The sequence below is a fragment of the Monodelphis domestica genome, chromosome 7 (genome assembly GCF_027887165.1).
Source record: "Monodelphis domestica isolate mMonDom1 chromosome 7, mMonDom1.pri, whole genome shotgun sequence".
Classification (NCBI taxonomy): domain Eukaryota; kingdom Metazoa; phylum Chordata; class Mammalia; order Didelphimorphia; family Didelphidae; genus Monodelphis; species Monodelphis domestica.
In genome coordinates, this window is record NC_077233.1 from 275,058,973 (window position 1) to 275,075,404 (window position 16,432).

General features: G+C 35.8%; 1 protein-coding gene across 4 annotated transcripts in view; it reads right to left on the reverse strand.

Annotated features, from left to right (window-relative positions):
- The window catches only part of DAPK1 (death associated protein kinase 1), a 271,050-nt gene that overhangs the window by 137,234 nt on the left and 117,384 nt on the right, over nt 1–16,432 (reverse strand). For all 4 annotated transcript variants that reach the window (XM_007497913.3, XM_007497912.3, XM_007497914.3 and 1 more), the window contains exon 3: nt 5,363–5,584. In XM_007497913.3, coding sequence (XP_007497975.1) covers nt 5,363–5,584 — 222 coding nt within the window. The remainder of the gene's footprint in view (nt 1–5,362; nt 5,585–16,432) is intronic.

The window sequence follows — 16,432 nt, forward strand, 5'->3', positions numbered from 1 at the left end:
CATTATGGTACTACGCTAAGGAGGAAAAACAGTCAGGGTTGCTAAAGAATCAAGCAATCATCCATCATCCCTACAGTTTCTTCTGCCTCCTTTTGGGAGCCATATCATCCTCGAGTTTACAGTACTCACCTGAGTTGTTAAGGTCTCCCACAAAGAAAAAGCTCTCATCATCGCTAGAGAATTAGACTCACCGTGCCTACACAGCTCATAAAACCCTATGGCCTGGCCAGCAGAGTTCATAAAATTCATAGTTTATATCAAGGACAAGGTCCAGATTTGTGCCACTACCTCATAGCACTCTTGCTGCTCCAAGGCTGAAATTCCTGATTATTTCTATATTCTCATAACTTAATCCAGGAATTCACTCTTGTCCAGAAACTCCATTTGTCTAAAAACTCTATTTCTTATTCCTTGCCACCCTATTGCTCCCCATTCATAAACCTGTAACTCCTAGCTTGGTCCATCAACTCCTCATCACCTCATTATTGCCTCTGTGAGATGCTATTTGGGGGACCAATGGGATTCCTTCCTCTCCTGCGGTCAAATGATACCTTAAAGCCCATGGTTCCCTGGAAAGGATGCAGGACTTGTCTGTAGGGCACTTCCATCTATCTATGCCTAATGACTTCTCTGCCCAGCTTAGCTATGTTTCTCTCACTATGTTCCCCTTTTAAAGCCAAGCTCAAAGGAATATCAGGAATAAAACTAGCCAACCTAATCATCCTGAAAAGGGCTAACAAGTACCCAGGACAAAACATTTATATTTTATTGATAAGACTCAGATAAGATCAGGCCCAGAACAAAAGCGTCACCTCTATTAACATTGTTAACAAAAGTTTATCTCTGACAAGGAATTAACTTTGTCATTGGAATCTTCTACGTTCATCCCTAATGGAAAAAAGACTTGCCATTTTGGAAAATGGTCAAAGTGAACATTTGTTTCCCTTGAATATGCATGTTTGTTATATGGCTTTTGCTCCTCCCCCATGGGGGGGAAGGGTGGAGAGATGGATAGAAAATAGATTTTAATTAAAAAGAAATTTAATTTAAAAAAATTGAGTAACTGTAAACTAAACCAGAGTAACACTGTCAAAGTTCATAGGCATCCCGTTCTCAAATCAAGATTCCTTTCTCAGGGGCCAAACCTTCCATTACTAGGAAGTATTCTTATTGCTTATTCTCAATCCCAACATATAGTGTTCAAAGAACCTTTAGTCTCACACCTCTCTGGTGTCTTGCCTCTCTAAATTTGACCATGACCGATAAAAAACTTAGGCCCCCAAACAAAATAAAACCCTAAGGAACTTATTATATCTACGCAGCCAAAGGATGCACTTTTTCCCTTGCCAAGACAGAGAGTCCCTGTCTCTGAACAAACAAGATAAAAAAGATATTGGAAGAGTTTCTAGAATATAAGCTGCTGGGTGCTAAAATCCTGGACCAAGCTGGGCAGCATGGGAATAGTGGGCAGAAAGTCAAAAGAGCTTCTGGATCAAGCAGTCGCCAGAGCTTAGATTTGGCAAAAACCCAAAACAAACCAAAACAACAAAAAAAACAAACAAAAAAACCCAGCACAATGAGGAGGAACAAATTCAGACTTTGTCCTTCCCTGTTACTGTGAGTTTCATGGCCTGCACAGATCTAGGGAATAAAAGGCATCAACTGTGGAAGCCATGAATGCGTTAGATTTCAGCACATATAGATTATAATGGTGGCTGGGCCATGCAGAAAGCAAAGAGCTGCTTTGACTGTTTATGGGGCGGGATAAAAATATGTTTGTGGTTTTTGGACCCACATATGGAGTTGTTAGCCTGACTGCTCTCACCCATAGCTAAGGGCTCTTTACTTTTTCTGAAGAGACCTAGGTAGGTGCCCATTTCTGAGGTTCCTACAAGAAATCCTGGGTGGGGAAATGAGGATCCCCTCACACTTCAAATAAAATTATGGAAACTTTTCCAAGATGGAATATAGTCCATTTATTGCCAAATCTGTGGTCCCAGTTACAAATGTTAAAATGCTTCCTTGGTATAATTCAAAGAAATAAGTGATAGCCATATAATTTATTTGGAGGCTGTATAGGTGCACACTCATGCATGAGTGTGTTGTGTATGAGTGTTATTGTGCATTACTGGACTTGGAGTCAGGAAGAACTGGGTTCAAATCCCGCTTCAAACACATATTGGTTGTGTGATCCTGGGCAAGTCACTCAACCTGTCTGCCTCAGTTTTTTCTTTGGCTAAAATAAATAATAATAGAATCTGACTTAAAGGACTGTTGTGAAGATCAAGTAAGATAATACTGTAAAACACTTAGCAAACCTAAAGTGCTATATAAATGTTAGTTGCTATTATTATTGTTACTATATTTTATCGTACATCATACTCGTTCAAATAGTAGTGAAAGGGATCTTGAAGCAAATAAGAACTACACCAAGTACTAGGCAGAACTCTAAATTTGTTCCATCTACTCTGTCCACTGCTGGGTTCTTTAAAGTATATCCACATCTCTGAAGTGATAACTGGATAAGAGTAATCACTTTTTAAGTGATTCTTAGTGTTTGTTAGAAGAAAATAAACAGAGAGCAGAGATATAGACTATTAAAGCTGGGGAAAAGGGAAAGGCTGACAGCTTAGGAGGTTGACTTCTTTATTCCTATGCAAGCATTATAGGCTTAATCTACCCCTACTTCCTCTCCCACCCCATTGCCCTTTAATGTTTGTCCTAAGTAAACTCGCCACATTTTTAACTTTCTGTAGAGTTAACCATTTAAAGTATTATGCTGCCCAGTTTGTACCAGAATGAATTAGTCTATCTAAAAATAACTGAAACTGAAATGTGAATACACATGTAGGACTGTAGATCACACAAATGAGAAAAAAAGATTGTGTTTAACATGTCAACTTGAAAGATTTGCTCAAATCAACAGACATAAATCAGGTAATTTGAAGAGCATAACGATTATATTTCTAGGCTTCATAGATCAACAGTGGATAATACACAAAGAGCCAGCCACGGTTCTAAGACAGAACGGAAGGATCCGTGCATACTAAAATATTCCTAACAGTACTTTTTTGTGGTAGCAAAAAATAAAAGCAGAAACAAAGTGGTTGCTCATTATTTGGGGAATGGCCAAACATGCTGTGGTCTACGAATGTAATAGAATATTATTGTGCCAACATAACATTCTTAAACCACAAATGAAAACTATTAAGAATTCCTTAAAGCATTGAGAGAATTAACTGCTACAGAAATATACAGTGACCAGGAAAATGTAAATGAAAGTAACACTCAAAAATATTCAAACTCAATTTAATTATGATGATCAATCTTAACCTTTGAGAACAAATAGTAAAATGTACTTCCCCTTCCCTTGGTAGAGGGATAGAAGGAAGGAAACAAGCAATTAATAAGTGCCTACTATGTACTGGACACCATGCTAAGTATAATACAAATATTATCTCATTTGACCCTCACAACAATCCTGAGAGGTAGGTGCTATTGCTTCCATTTTATAGTTGAGGAAATTGAGGCAGATAAAGGTTAAATGACTTGTCCAAGATTATACAGCACTCTATCCACTTCAGAATGCTGCATTATGGTCACTATATTGATTTGTTAGGTTGAAATATTTCTTCTTTAAGAGAGGTTTTAAGGCAAGAAGATATTTGAAAAATATTGTGATAAAAAAGCAAAAACTCCAATATAAATGGAATACATCATGATATTTTCAAATTATGGGAAAACATCTTGTCTAAATCTTATTCTTTCCCATAATGTCCTTTATAAGGGATAGAGACTTGACTTGTGACTCCATTGGTACTGGGCATGCTCTCTCTCCCAATGCAGGTTTGTATCTTCTCTTTTGATCAAATGAGATATTTGTAAAGCATTTAGCAAAGTGCCTAGAACACATAAATACTTATTCCTTTCATCCACTTATTCTCTGTACTTTCTTAGAGAGCTTACCCAGAATATTGAGAGGTCAAATGATTTGCCCAGGGTCCCAGTCCCAGTATATGTCCAAGGTAGGATTTGAACCCAGGTTATCTTGGTACTAAGACCAGCTCTCTACCCACTATGCCGCAATGACTCTCAAATATAGTATCATAACATACGGTATAAACTTGATATATAAACTTGATATCAAAACCTTCCTTTTGCAGCCCTTTCCCTACAGGGGACATTAGATCTGACTCCTCAGGAGTGATGGAACTCATGGGAACAGGTTTGTTAGCTGAGGGGATGGCAATTTAAATTGAGTTGACTTCCATATGAAGCCAGATATCTCCTCTCCTTATTTAAGACCTGGATGGATTTTTTCATCTTATAACAGACTTTCCTTCAAACTCTTTGCCAAACTCTCCTCTTTTCCTCAGAACATTATGTTCACTCATATTCATGCCCAGTCTATGCGGGGATTTGAACTGACGCTCCTTCCAAAGGTCTCCTTCTCTAATATTTCTTTTCATCTTCCTCATTACTTTCTCAATCATTTGTGCGGCCTGGAGGAAGCCCCTTCATCTAAGCCTTAGGTTTCTTATCTATAAGATAGAGTTAAAGAAAGGATGCTCTCCAAGATGCCTTCTGACTGCACATCCTTTGTTCTCTGAATACCCCTGGAGGAAACGAAGTACTCCGGACCACTGGAGAACATTTAGTAAGTACTGTTCTCCAGAGTGCTTAGGTGAGCAGTGTGCAATGAGGTAGATGGTCATATAGGAGACTGGGTAACAGCGGACAGTTTGAATCAAGAAAATAAATTATAGGAGTTCCTGCGCCAGAACCAATTACCAATACTGTATATGTAGGGCATTAGTAAATAAAATGCTTTAAGCCTCAAGTCCCATCTAACATCTGAGTGATAGTACTCAAGTTTATAATTCCTTTCAGTTCAACCTACTCCTTGGGCAGTTTAAAGAGACCAAAAGCAGGGGAGTCTACTTAGTTGAGCTAAAATTATTTATGTAGCAAAGGGGAGTTATGGGATGGGAAAGGGGGGGGAAAAAAAAGAAAACAGGAATATATAATAAATAAAGATGAACAGGATGTATCCTGGAAAAGACTGTGCTGCCAACTTCCCAATCAGATGGGAAAATAATGAGAGGTAAGACTTCGGCACAATCTGTTAAAATGTGAATCTACCCCAGTTTCCTGGCAGGTAGTCCCCACCCTAATTTTTTAAGTGTAAAGTAAACACAATTTCTGACTGAGGACAATAGAACAATCTCTGAATATGTCACTTCATTTGTACAGCTGTGGAGGAAACTCAGTGCAGAGCACAGCCACACATTCACCCTCTCAATATAAGCAGTTGATTTTTCCAACCCAACCCCAATGACATCACAACATAAAAATGGCTTACAGTTCCAAAATAAGAATGACGTCAGTCTTGTTCTCATAAACATCATGTAAAGTGATCACATTCGGATGTTGTATCTCTTTCAATATGTTAACTTCTCGCTCGATATCTTCTCGACTCACTCCCCGTCGGCTGGATTTAGTCCTTCGTTTCTTAATGAATTTAGCAGCATATTGTAGACCGGTGCTTTTCTCACGGCATTTTTTCACAACTGCAAATTGCCCACTGAAAAAGAGAATTAAAAGGGGAGAAAACACACTTAACAAGATAAAACTTTTATATTTAAAAATACCCTTTTATGCTTTCCTAAGAGGATCTAAAGGGGGTGAGGAAGGAGGGAGATAGTAAATGTAAATGAATGGAAACTACAAATTGTGGAAAATTAATAAATTAGGTTTTTTACATTTTTGCATCATTATAAGTACAATTTCAGTCTAAGCCACAGAGGATCATGGATGAGATTGAAAGATGCAGATTAGACAATAGAATATTAAGATGGATAGGTTGGTTTTTGTTCTTCATACTGGAAGAGGACCAAAATGACAATACTGGTGATTTCCTTAGCCTGGAGCATAAATTGGATTTAAGTAAAAAAGAGTTACACAAAGACATCAGCCCAGTCTCATTTGGTCTTCCAGAGTTCAGTGGTAAGGCAAAAGTCAAGATGGCTGGTGGTGGCTCCAGATGCAGCAGATGACCTTGGCTTCTTTGAGATTTAACCAAACACCCGCTTCTGATGCCCGAGGAAGTCTTCACAGGCATATGACAGATAACCGTCAACTCACAGATAGGTTTGAAGCCTGTTAGTTACTGTCAACCTAGTTTAGACTGCCCGAGATGGTTTACTGTTAGATGGATATGGCTAGATTCAAAGGACAAGTAGGGACAGTTTGTTGTCAACATGGAATAAGGTCAAGTAGAGCATTCTAGTGATCTGTGGTTGACCTGGTGCTACTTTACATTTTTATCCATTATTTGGATAAAAGCAAACATTAAATATATAGATGACTTAAAACCAGGAGAAATAGATAACATCATAGATGACAGTCAAAACTCAAAAAGGTCTTAGGCTAAAATGTTGGGCTAAGAAGAAGAGATGAAAGAGATAAGAAAAGTAAGTTCAAAAACACAAACTTTAAGTTCAAGAGAGGTGAAATACTAATTTGTCTGAAAAAGATCTTGAGTTTTATGGACTAAAAGTTCAATATGCATTAACTGTGTGATTTGGGAGACAAAAACAAAACAAAAGCAAATGCATTTTTAGGTTTCCTCAAAAGAGTCAGAGAATGCAGGGTCTAGGAAAGACTATCAAGTCCTTCCATAAGCTGCCCTGGAGAGTACTGCTTTTAGTTTGTAATAGAAACGACCTGGAAACAAACTTTGCCCCTATTAAATAGATCTTATGAAAAACATTAACAAAATTAAGAGAGTCCAGAAGATGATGGTAAAGTGCTTTGAAAAAATGCCTCATAAGCATGGCGATGTTTAAAACAGAGAAGAAAAGACTTAAGGGAGATGTGATAGCTAGCTTAAGATATCTGAAGGGCTATCTATAAAATTGCCCAGAAGGCAGAAATAAAGAAGTTGCAGAAAGGCAGACTCAATATAAAGAGGTTTCTTAATAATTAGAGGTGAAAAGAAGTTAAATGGGCTGGATTCCTGCTATCTTGATGTTGGCGAATTCTTTCTCCATATTCAGACAAATGATAGATGAATATTTAGCAGGTATGTTGTATATATTTTTATTTGGGTACTGGTTGTGCTAAATGACCTATCATCCGAATTAAATATCTTGTGATCCTATGAAAGTATCTTCATTGCTAATAATAGGAGTAATTGCAATGCTATTAGATCTGTCCCTTCTTCTAGTAAGAGTTTAAAAAGAACCCACATTGGGTGCAGTGTCACTGCCAGCATCTATATCACACAATCCAAGTGCTCTGGAGACACCTCAAACTTAAATCTGAAAATAGAACTTCAACCAAATTTCTTATTCCTGTTGAAGGGACTACCTTTTCTTCAAGTCTTTCAGGTTCATCATTTCAGGATTTTCCTTGGCTCCTAAATTTCCCTCATCCCATATATCCCAGTTGTTCTGTTGTTATTGTTCATCTTTGATTTTTGAAGAGGAGTAATACCATCATAAGGGTGATGTCTTGATTTACACATGAACAGAATTAGATTTAAGTGAGGCAGAATTGCACAAGTCATTAGCTTCAGTCTTCCAGAGTCATCAAAGTTTAATGGTAAGACAAGAACAAAGATGGCTAGAGTTGTCTAGTAATGTAGTGGATGACCTTGGAGTCTTTAATGTCTGACCAAATTCTAAGTGCTCCACAGCACGTGCTTTAGCTATCTTCCTGGCTACTGAAACAAATTGTTCTCATGTGCCCATTCTCCCAAGAAGACCCTAACTCACCAAATGGGTTTGAGAACTGTCAGTTACCTTCAAGCTGGTTTAGCTTTTTTGCCAAGACAGTTTTACTGGTGTATGTGGCCACTGTGCATGCTACAGCTTCTTGGAGTCACAAGAGAATGGTGGAGGAAGGAGGACACAAAGAATGGATGAACAGCTCTGAAAGGGGCTAGCAAACCCTCATACCAGAGGTGCTAGATCTCCCTGAATACTTATATATCCCTAGATCTCCCTGAATACCTATATATCCCTATATATATATATATACACACATATGTTTACTTGCCAAATTCTGCCATCTCTACCTTGAAAATGACTTTTGTATCCCACCCTTTTTCTTCACTCTGCTACCATTAGTCTGTCTAAACTATTGCATTGGCTACAAATGGTTTTTCTTTCTCAAAGTTCTCCCAATGAAAGCTGTTGTCTGCTTTTCTACCTAACTGGTTTTGGTCTGGTCATGCCACTCCCCATCTCCCTATTGTCTCTAAGATAAAATTGTGTTCTCTAAGAACTCCACTTTTAAAGGCCTTCACAACCTTGCCCCAAATTCCCTTCATTTTCATTATACAGGTATACCTTGTTTTATTGAGTTTCATTTTATTGTACTTTGAAGATACTGCAGTTATATAAATTGAAGATATGTGGCAACCCTGTATAAAGCAAGTCTATTGCCATCATTTTCCCCACAGCATATGTTCGCATTGTGTCCCTGGGTCATATTTTGGTATTCTTGTAGCATTTCAACCCTTTTCACATATAAACAAAAGTACATAATGTTATATTATAAACACAGAATATAGTATATCTTATAATACATACACTTATATAGTGATCTATGATCAGTGATCTTTGGTGTTACTATTGTAATTGTTTTGGGCTGTCATGAATCACATCTGCATATCATAGGAAGGCTGGAAGGCATGCCTTCTCTACCTCCAACTCTTAGAATCCCTCTCTTCTTTCAAGATGCAGTTCAAGCACTACCTTCTACATGATGCCTTCCCTGATTCTCCTCCAATAACTAGGATTAGTGTCCCCTAACAGTCTTATATTTTTTATTAACTCAGTATATATTTATTCTGCACATGCTGTACTTATAGATGTTATACTATCTCCCACAATAGAATGTAGACTTGAAAGCAGGGATTGTTTCCTCTTGTATCTCCATCACCTAGGAAAATGGAACATGGTAGGTATTTAATAAATGCTAGCTTATTGATCTAATTGGTGGTGGTGGTGGGTTTTTGTTTTTCTGAGCTCTCCAAATGTGAATCATTATTTCTTCTTCTAGGATTCACTAACCAGCTTATTCCCTGCCCTAGAAAAAGCTATTGAGGCTCAATGTCTTCACTGTCTAACCACCCACTCACTTCTCAATGCCATGAAATTGTGCTTTCATTCCCACCAATTGAATGAAAATGCTCTCTTTTAAGGTCACTAATGATCTCTATCATGTTAAATTAATTGGTCTTTCCTTAGTCCTCATTCTTCTTGATTTTTCTGCAGCATTTGGCACTACTGACTATCCTCTCCTTTTTTAACAGTCTTTTTTTACAAGGTATTTTTTTTTACCACATATCTGTTCTGGTTCTCTTCCTTTATACTTATAGATCACACTTTGTCAAACATTCCCCAATTAATAGATAAGCATTTGTTTCCAGTTCTTTGCTAGCAAACAAAGCACAACTATTGATATTTTGGTAAATATTTTGATACATAAGAGTTGCTAAAGTGGGTCACTTCACAGCTGGGCTGAGCTAGCTCTTCACAATCAATCTAATAATCATTTATTAAGCATCTATTTTGCACCAGGCCCTGTGCTAAATGCTGAGTATACAAATACAAAAAGGCAGTTCCTTTCCTGAAAGAGTTTATAGTCCAATGGGGGAAGATAACTTAAAAAAGGAAGCTGAAAAGAAGTCATGAGAAGGCATCTGACCTCAGGAACATGGTGGAAAAGTCAGAGAAATCCCAAAGTAGTGAAGCCAGGTGAGAAATGAGATGTTTTGAGCTGAGTTCTCTCCTGTTCATGGCTCTGTCCTCCAGTATTGGATGTGATGCTAAGATGGTGTATCAAGGCTGATGAAATACTGATGGATGATAAGGTTTTATCAATAATAACCTTCCAGGGGGCACGACGGAGAAGTCAGAGAAGTCCCAGAGGAGTAGAGTCAGGTGAAAAATGAGGAGAATGATATCTCCTCTGTGATATCTATATGTGAGGATTTCCTGGATTCCATCAGCTGGGCTGCTCTAGCTAGACAAGGCTATTCTTTTACTTAGATAAGCTTGCTCTTCTAGGGTATCAATAGTCTCACCTCTTGTTTTGACTTTTTTCTTTCCCTTCCTCCCTCCTTCCCTCTCTTCCTTCCTTCCTTCTCCCTCACTCTAATTTATTTATTTATTTATTTTTATTTGGTCATTTCCAAACATTATTCATTGGAAACAAAGATCATTTTCTTTTCTTCCCTCCCCCCTCCCACCACCTCTCCCACAGCCGAGGCACAATTCCACTGGGTATCACATGTGTTCTTGATTCAAACCCATTTCCATGTTGTTGGCATTTGCATTAGAGCCTCACTCTAATTTATATAAATTTATATAAAAAGTGACCACCCAATATATTTGCCAAATATTCATCTCTGGAGACCATGGTCATTTGCATTGAATTATCACACAGATCTGAAGGTTGCAGTTCCCTAGGTTTTTAACAAGTCTCTTCTTTTGGTCTTCTTGCAAATGAGAACCCACTTTTTTGACTTTGCAAATTAGCTACTCAAAGACTCATATTACATTTGTCATTGCCATATATGACCTTGCCACAATCTGAAAAGAGAAAACCCTTCCATGAACATAAGAGTAGGATCACTGTGTTAAAAGGACAGTTTTTTTTTCTTGTATAATTCCAAATCCATAAATGTTGGATGAATTCATAGTTACACTAACAATGGAACAGTGTTCCTATTTTTTCCAGCTCTCTAACATTTCTTGGCAACTTTTAGGGATTGAGGTAAAACTGCAATGTTTTTAAAATGTGAATTTCTCTTTTAAGTGATTTGAAACATGTTTTCATTTGGTCACTTAAAAGTTTGCAATTCAATGCTGGAGGGGATGTGGCAAAGTAGGGACATTAATTCATTGCTGGTGAACTGATCCAACCATTCTGGAGGGCAATTTGGAACTATGCCCAAAGGGCGACAAAAGAATATCTACCCTTTGATCCAGCCATAGCACTGCTGGGTCTGTACCCCAAAGAAATAATGGACAAAAAGACTTGTACAAAAATATTCATAGCTGTGCTCTTTGTGGTGGCCCAAAACTGGAAAACGAGGGGATGCCCATCAATTGGGGAATGGCTGAGCAAATTGTAGTATATGTTGGTGATGGAATACTATTGTGCTAAAAGGAATAATAAAGTGGAGAAGTTCCATGGAGACTGGAACAATCTCCAGGAAGTGATGCAGAGTGAGAGGAGCAGAACCAGGAGAACATTGTACACAGAGACTAATACACTGTGGTATAATCGAACGTAATGGACCTCTCCATTAGTGGCGGTGTAATGTCCCTGAACAATTTGCAGGGATCTAGGAGAAAAAAACACCATTCATAAGCAGAGGATAAACTGTGGGAGTAGAAACACCGAGGAAAAGCAACTGCCTGAAAACAGCGGTTGAGGGGACATGACAGAGGAGAGACCCTAAATGAACACTCTAATGCAAATATTATCAACATAGCAATGGGTTCAAATCAAGAAAACATGTAATGCCCAGTGAATTTACGCGTCGGCTATGGGGTGTGGGGGTGGGGGAAGAAAATGATCTATGTCTTTAATGAATAATGCTTGGAAATGATCAAATAAAATATTAAAAAAAATATCTCCTAGCAAAAGTTTGCAATTCTTTTTATAACTACTTGTTCAGATCCTTTAAATATTCACTTATAAGATAAATGACTCTTTTTATATATATGTGTCAGATTCATATATGTATATATGATATAATTTTACTAGTTACAGTATATATGTATCTTTCCTACTCTGTAATATTGAAATTATTTTATCTTCACTGATTACATTCGTACAAATTTTATTAATTGAAATTATCTACTTAATCACTCATGAGCTCCTCTATCTCTTATTTGGTTAATTTGTATTTCTCCCCCAATTACATTTGTAAAAGGTATCAGATATCATTCTTTTCTAAAATTGTCATATTCCCTTTTATGTTCAACTTTCATATCCATTTTGAGCTTATTGTCATATAGTATAAGGTGTCGGTCTTAGCCTAATATCTGTCAAACGACTTTCCAATTTCCCCAGAAGTTTTGTCAAAAAGAAAATCTTTCCCCTGTGAGGATAATATTAGAAAACAACATCTTTGCCTCTCTCTTTGTCTGAAGGAAAGATCTGATGGAGCTCAGTGTTTTCCTTTCCCAACTTGGGAATTTGCAAATAGATTATATCAACATGCCCAAATCAGGACAATTTCAATTTTGTCTAGTAATAGTGTTCCAACTAAATAGATAGCCAGAAGCTTTTCCAGCTAGTAAAAACATATCAAGCTTTGTAGTCAAAATCTTGTTGAAAGAGATCATTCCAAGATATGGTATACCACTAAGAGTAGATTCTAACAAAGGGAGCCATTTTACAGATTCAGTTCTAAAACAAGTTTATGAGAATCTGGGTGACATGCAAAAATTTCATGTTCCATATCACCCTCAACGTTCTGGGCAGGTGGAGAGACTAAACAGAGAAATCAAAACTATGGTTGGGAAATTATGCATGGAAACTCATTTGATGTGGCCAGAGATTTGCCTCTAGCACTGTTCTATCTGCACAATAGACCAAGAGATGTGCATATCTCACCATATGAAATGTTATTTGGACATTTACCATTGCAGGCAAAAAGTTTTAAAACAGTTTATGTATCTATGCTTGGAATAGATCTTGCACTTTCTGAATATATCACAAAGTTATAAAACAGGATTAGAGAATTACAAGAAGTGGGAATTCTAACTCAAGGGGGTCATATTATGCACTCCATTAGATAAAACCTGGGGATTCCATTTACATAAAAAACTTTAATAGAACTAGTGCAACACAACCATTATGGGTAGGACTTTTCCATGTTATTTTGACAATATTGTCAGCTATTCATAACTTAAAGAAAGAAATGTGGCTGCATTGCTTGCGTGTGAAAAAAGCAGCAGCAGAAAAGATTGCATCGACGACACAGCCACAGTCAAAAAAATATCAGAAGAAGAAATTATTCAAGATGAAGAAGAATGAAATGAAGTCAAAGATCAAGATCAAGAAAAGGAGAAGACAACATAGAAGAAACATAGATGGCAACAGAAAGGACAATTGAACTGTAACAAAGACATCACAGAAAAAAATCAACACAGAGAAGGGGAATACAGACTGATTATGGACATGAACTGTAAGGTTTTTTACACCATTCTAACATTACACACTTATAGTTGCAAATAAACATTACATAGTAACAACATGAAGACAGAAAACAGTAGCAGAGCAGGTGACTTTAAAGATTCACTACAAAATAACATACACATATAGGACACATTTCTCACAAATTCTGCAACATCATAACCAGGTGATGAGTGTCCATAGAAAGAAATACAGATAAATCGACTTGGGAAAATAATAATACTTGTACACATTAAAATAATAAAATCTTATATCACAGAAAGACTTTATGTATTCCTAGGAGATAAAATCAAGAAAACATACATAACTTTCTAAAGAAAATCTTTAAGTTTTTCTTAGACTATCTTAAGGGGGGAATTTTATTTTCCTCCTGCAACAAGTAGTTTATACACAACATATACAAAGTTGTAGAAATTGTAAAGATCTGTGTGAATATAGATAATAGGTGTGCATATGGATAAATTATTTAAAAGTTTTGATTTTATTAGTATAGTAAGTTGATTTAGAGTTTTAATGTAGTTTTGGTTTTCTGTATTAATGATAGGATAAGGTCTTAGCATAGTAAAAAGTTTAGTTTGAATTGATCAAATAGGATTTGTAAAATGAAATTTGCATGATTTGTGCATAGTTATTATTTTAGATAAACTAAGTTTGTAACTGTATTTTATTGTTTCAGAAAGTTTTTCAAAACTTTGCATTTTGCATTTTGAATTTCTGTAATTGTATGTTTTGCACTTGTATTTCTGCAAATATGTTTTCATTGATTATTTCTTTTCTTTGAAATTTTCTTTTCTTTCATTTATATCCCTAGTACAAGTTAGCATAGATAAAGTGTAGCAATAAGAATAGGATAAGATAAGCATATGATTAAAACTATTTTTAGGAAAATATAATAATAATGTTAGGTATAGCTTTAGTATTACATAGAATAGTGAGCATATGGGAGAGATTTTTATCTCTCCATATGCTTGAAGGGGGGGAATTGTAAGGATAATATTAGAAAATAAGTATTGTTTTATTAGTTTAGAGATAAGAAGTAAAGTGGCTGGCTTGAGAAAAGAATTGGCATTTGAAGTAGAGCTGAGAAAGCATGTTAATTTCAATCACTGACAGTTATAACTGTTTTTCTGGATCAATTACTCTCTGGCAGTTGGGAGTTGGTCTCTGGCAGTTGGCAGAGACATACACTTGGAGAATCTCTCTCAGGGCTGTAGAAGGTAACATCTTTGCCTCTCTCTCTGTCTAAGGGAAAGATCTGAAGGAATTCAGTGTTTTCCTTTCCCAACTTGGGAAACACTATTGAAAATCTATTATGGTTTTTATAGATTGTTTAACTCTGAGAAGACCAAAGAAAAACCTGGTCTTTGGTTTGGACTCAGAGTCCTAACTGGATTCTTGTTGAGACTCAACCAGCTAGCCTTTGCTATTTTATAATTTGAAGGCAAAGTTAAGAATTATAAGGACAATAGAGGTAGTTTTTATTTAGATAGTATAAATTTGGGTTAGTCAGATCAGGGAGAATTAGTGTAGCCTGTGAAACACAGGAGAAGCGATTCCTTGAGGAACCAGGGAGTTTATTTGGGTGGATTTAGAATCCTTTAGAATTACAAATCCTTCTTTATACTTATATATTTCAGTAAAAATTTTATTTTTTATAAGAAGAGTCTCTTTAGTATCCTTGTGCCTGACCCTGAAGGGAAGTTCACATTTGAGCTTCACTTCACTGGTGAAGATACTTTTGATTACCTCCATCAAAAATATCTGAACATTTTGAACCTATATTGGCAAGTTTTCCATCTATATTCACATAGCTTGCCATTATGATTTTTATTTTTACACCCCTCAGTAATTTATATCCTTAAGTTCATCAAAATTTGGAATACTGGTTTGGAATGATTTTTCTTGCTTGCTTCTCTCATATGTATCAATAACAACAAATACCAAATAATTTGTTATAACAAAATCTGAGGTCTGGCATCAGATGCTCTATTCATTTATACTTTTTTTTCATGAGCTCCCAAGAGAGTCTAGACCTTATCCTTTCTAATAAACTTTGTAATTTTGTATATGAACATGTTTTTTTCAGGTTCTATGAATTAGCACTTTAGTTATTTCTTATAGAACTAAATCTAGAAATTAACTTATTGCCATTTTTATTATATTGCAGTTAATCTAATTGTGAATAGTAAATATCTCTTCAATAATTTGCTTTTTTTTTCTATTTCTCTAAAAAGTATTTTACATTTCATTTATATAAGGTGTTCCAAAAGTCTAAGTGCAACTCTAAGCTTTTAAATGTGTTATTAGCTAATTTCAATTTTATCTTTTGTAGTTTTTTTTTAATTTCTCAAATTTTTCTTGATTTTGGTTAATGTGATAGAGAAATACTGAAAATACAGTATTTTACAAAATTATTTAAGACATTAGCCATCTCAAATAATTTATCTGATGATTGCTTGGAATTTTGTTGGTACAGAATCATGTCATTTGCAAATGACCACAACTGTGTTTCTTGTGTTAGAAAGCTGGCTTTCAAGAAGCTATATTAGAAAGTGTTTTTTATCATGCTAATCTTTAATATTTATAAATGGGTAAATGATAGGCTCTAGTTATGTAGCTCATAATGAACTAAACTGGACCAGGATGAGGATGGTTTTTATCATATGTCAGAGTTGACTAGCATCACCAAACTAGAAATCCTTTCTATTTTCCTAGTAATCTCTTTTCTAGTATATATCTCATTCTTCTCTTCTCTTCCTATCAAATATAATTCTATACAATAAACATTTGTTAAGTGCCTACATTAGTGTAAAATATACAAATACAAAAATATAATTTTCCCTTCAAGTAACTTACTGGTGTGGAGATAAGTGATAACAAGTGAATAAATATTGATGTTTTTATCTTTGATTTTATGTTCTTAATTGTTCATTCTAGCAATTCTAGATCTATGTAAAATAATGGTGGAAAGAGGGTAGTAGCATCCTTACTTTCCCCATGTTTGTACTAGTAATACTTATAGTATTTCTGCTTTGGAAAAAGTGCCAATTATCAGTATAGAAATATATAATTCTAAGAAATTGCCTTTCCATGCTTGTTTTTTAGATAGATTAAAAAAAAAACATAATATAAGTGCTGGATTATATCAAAGATCTTTTCAGCACTGATTGACATAATCCCAGTTTTTATTATCTTGTTTGTATATAGG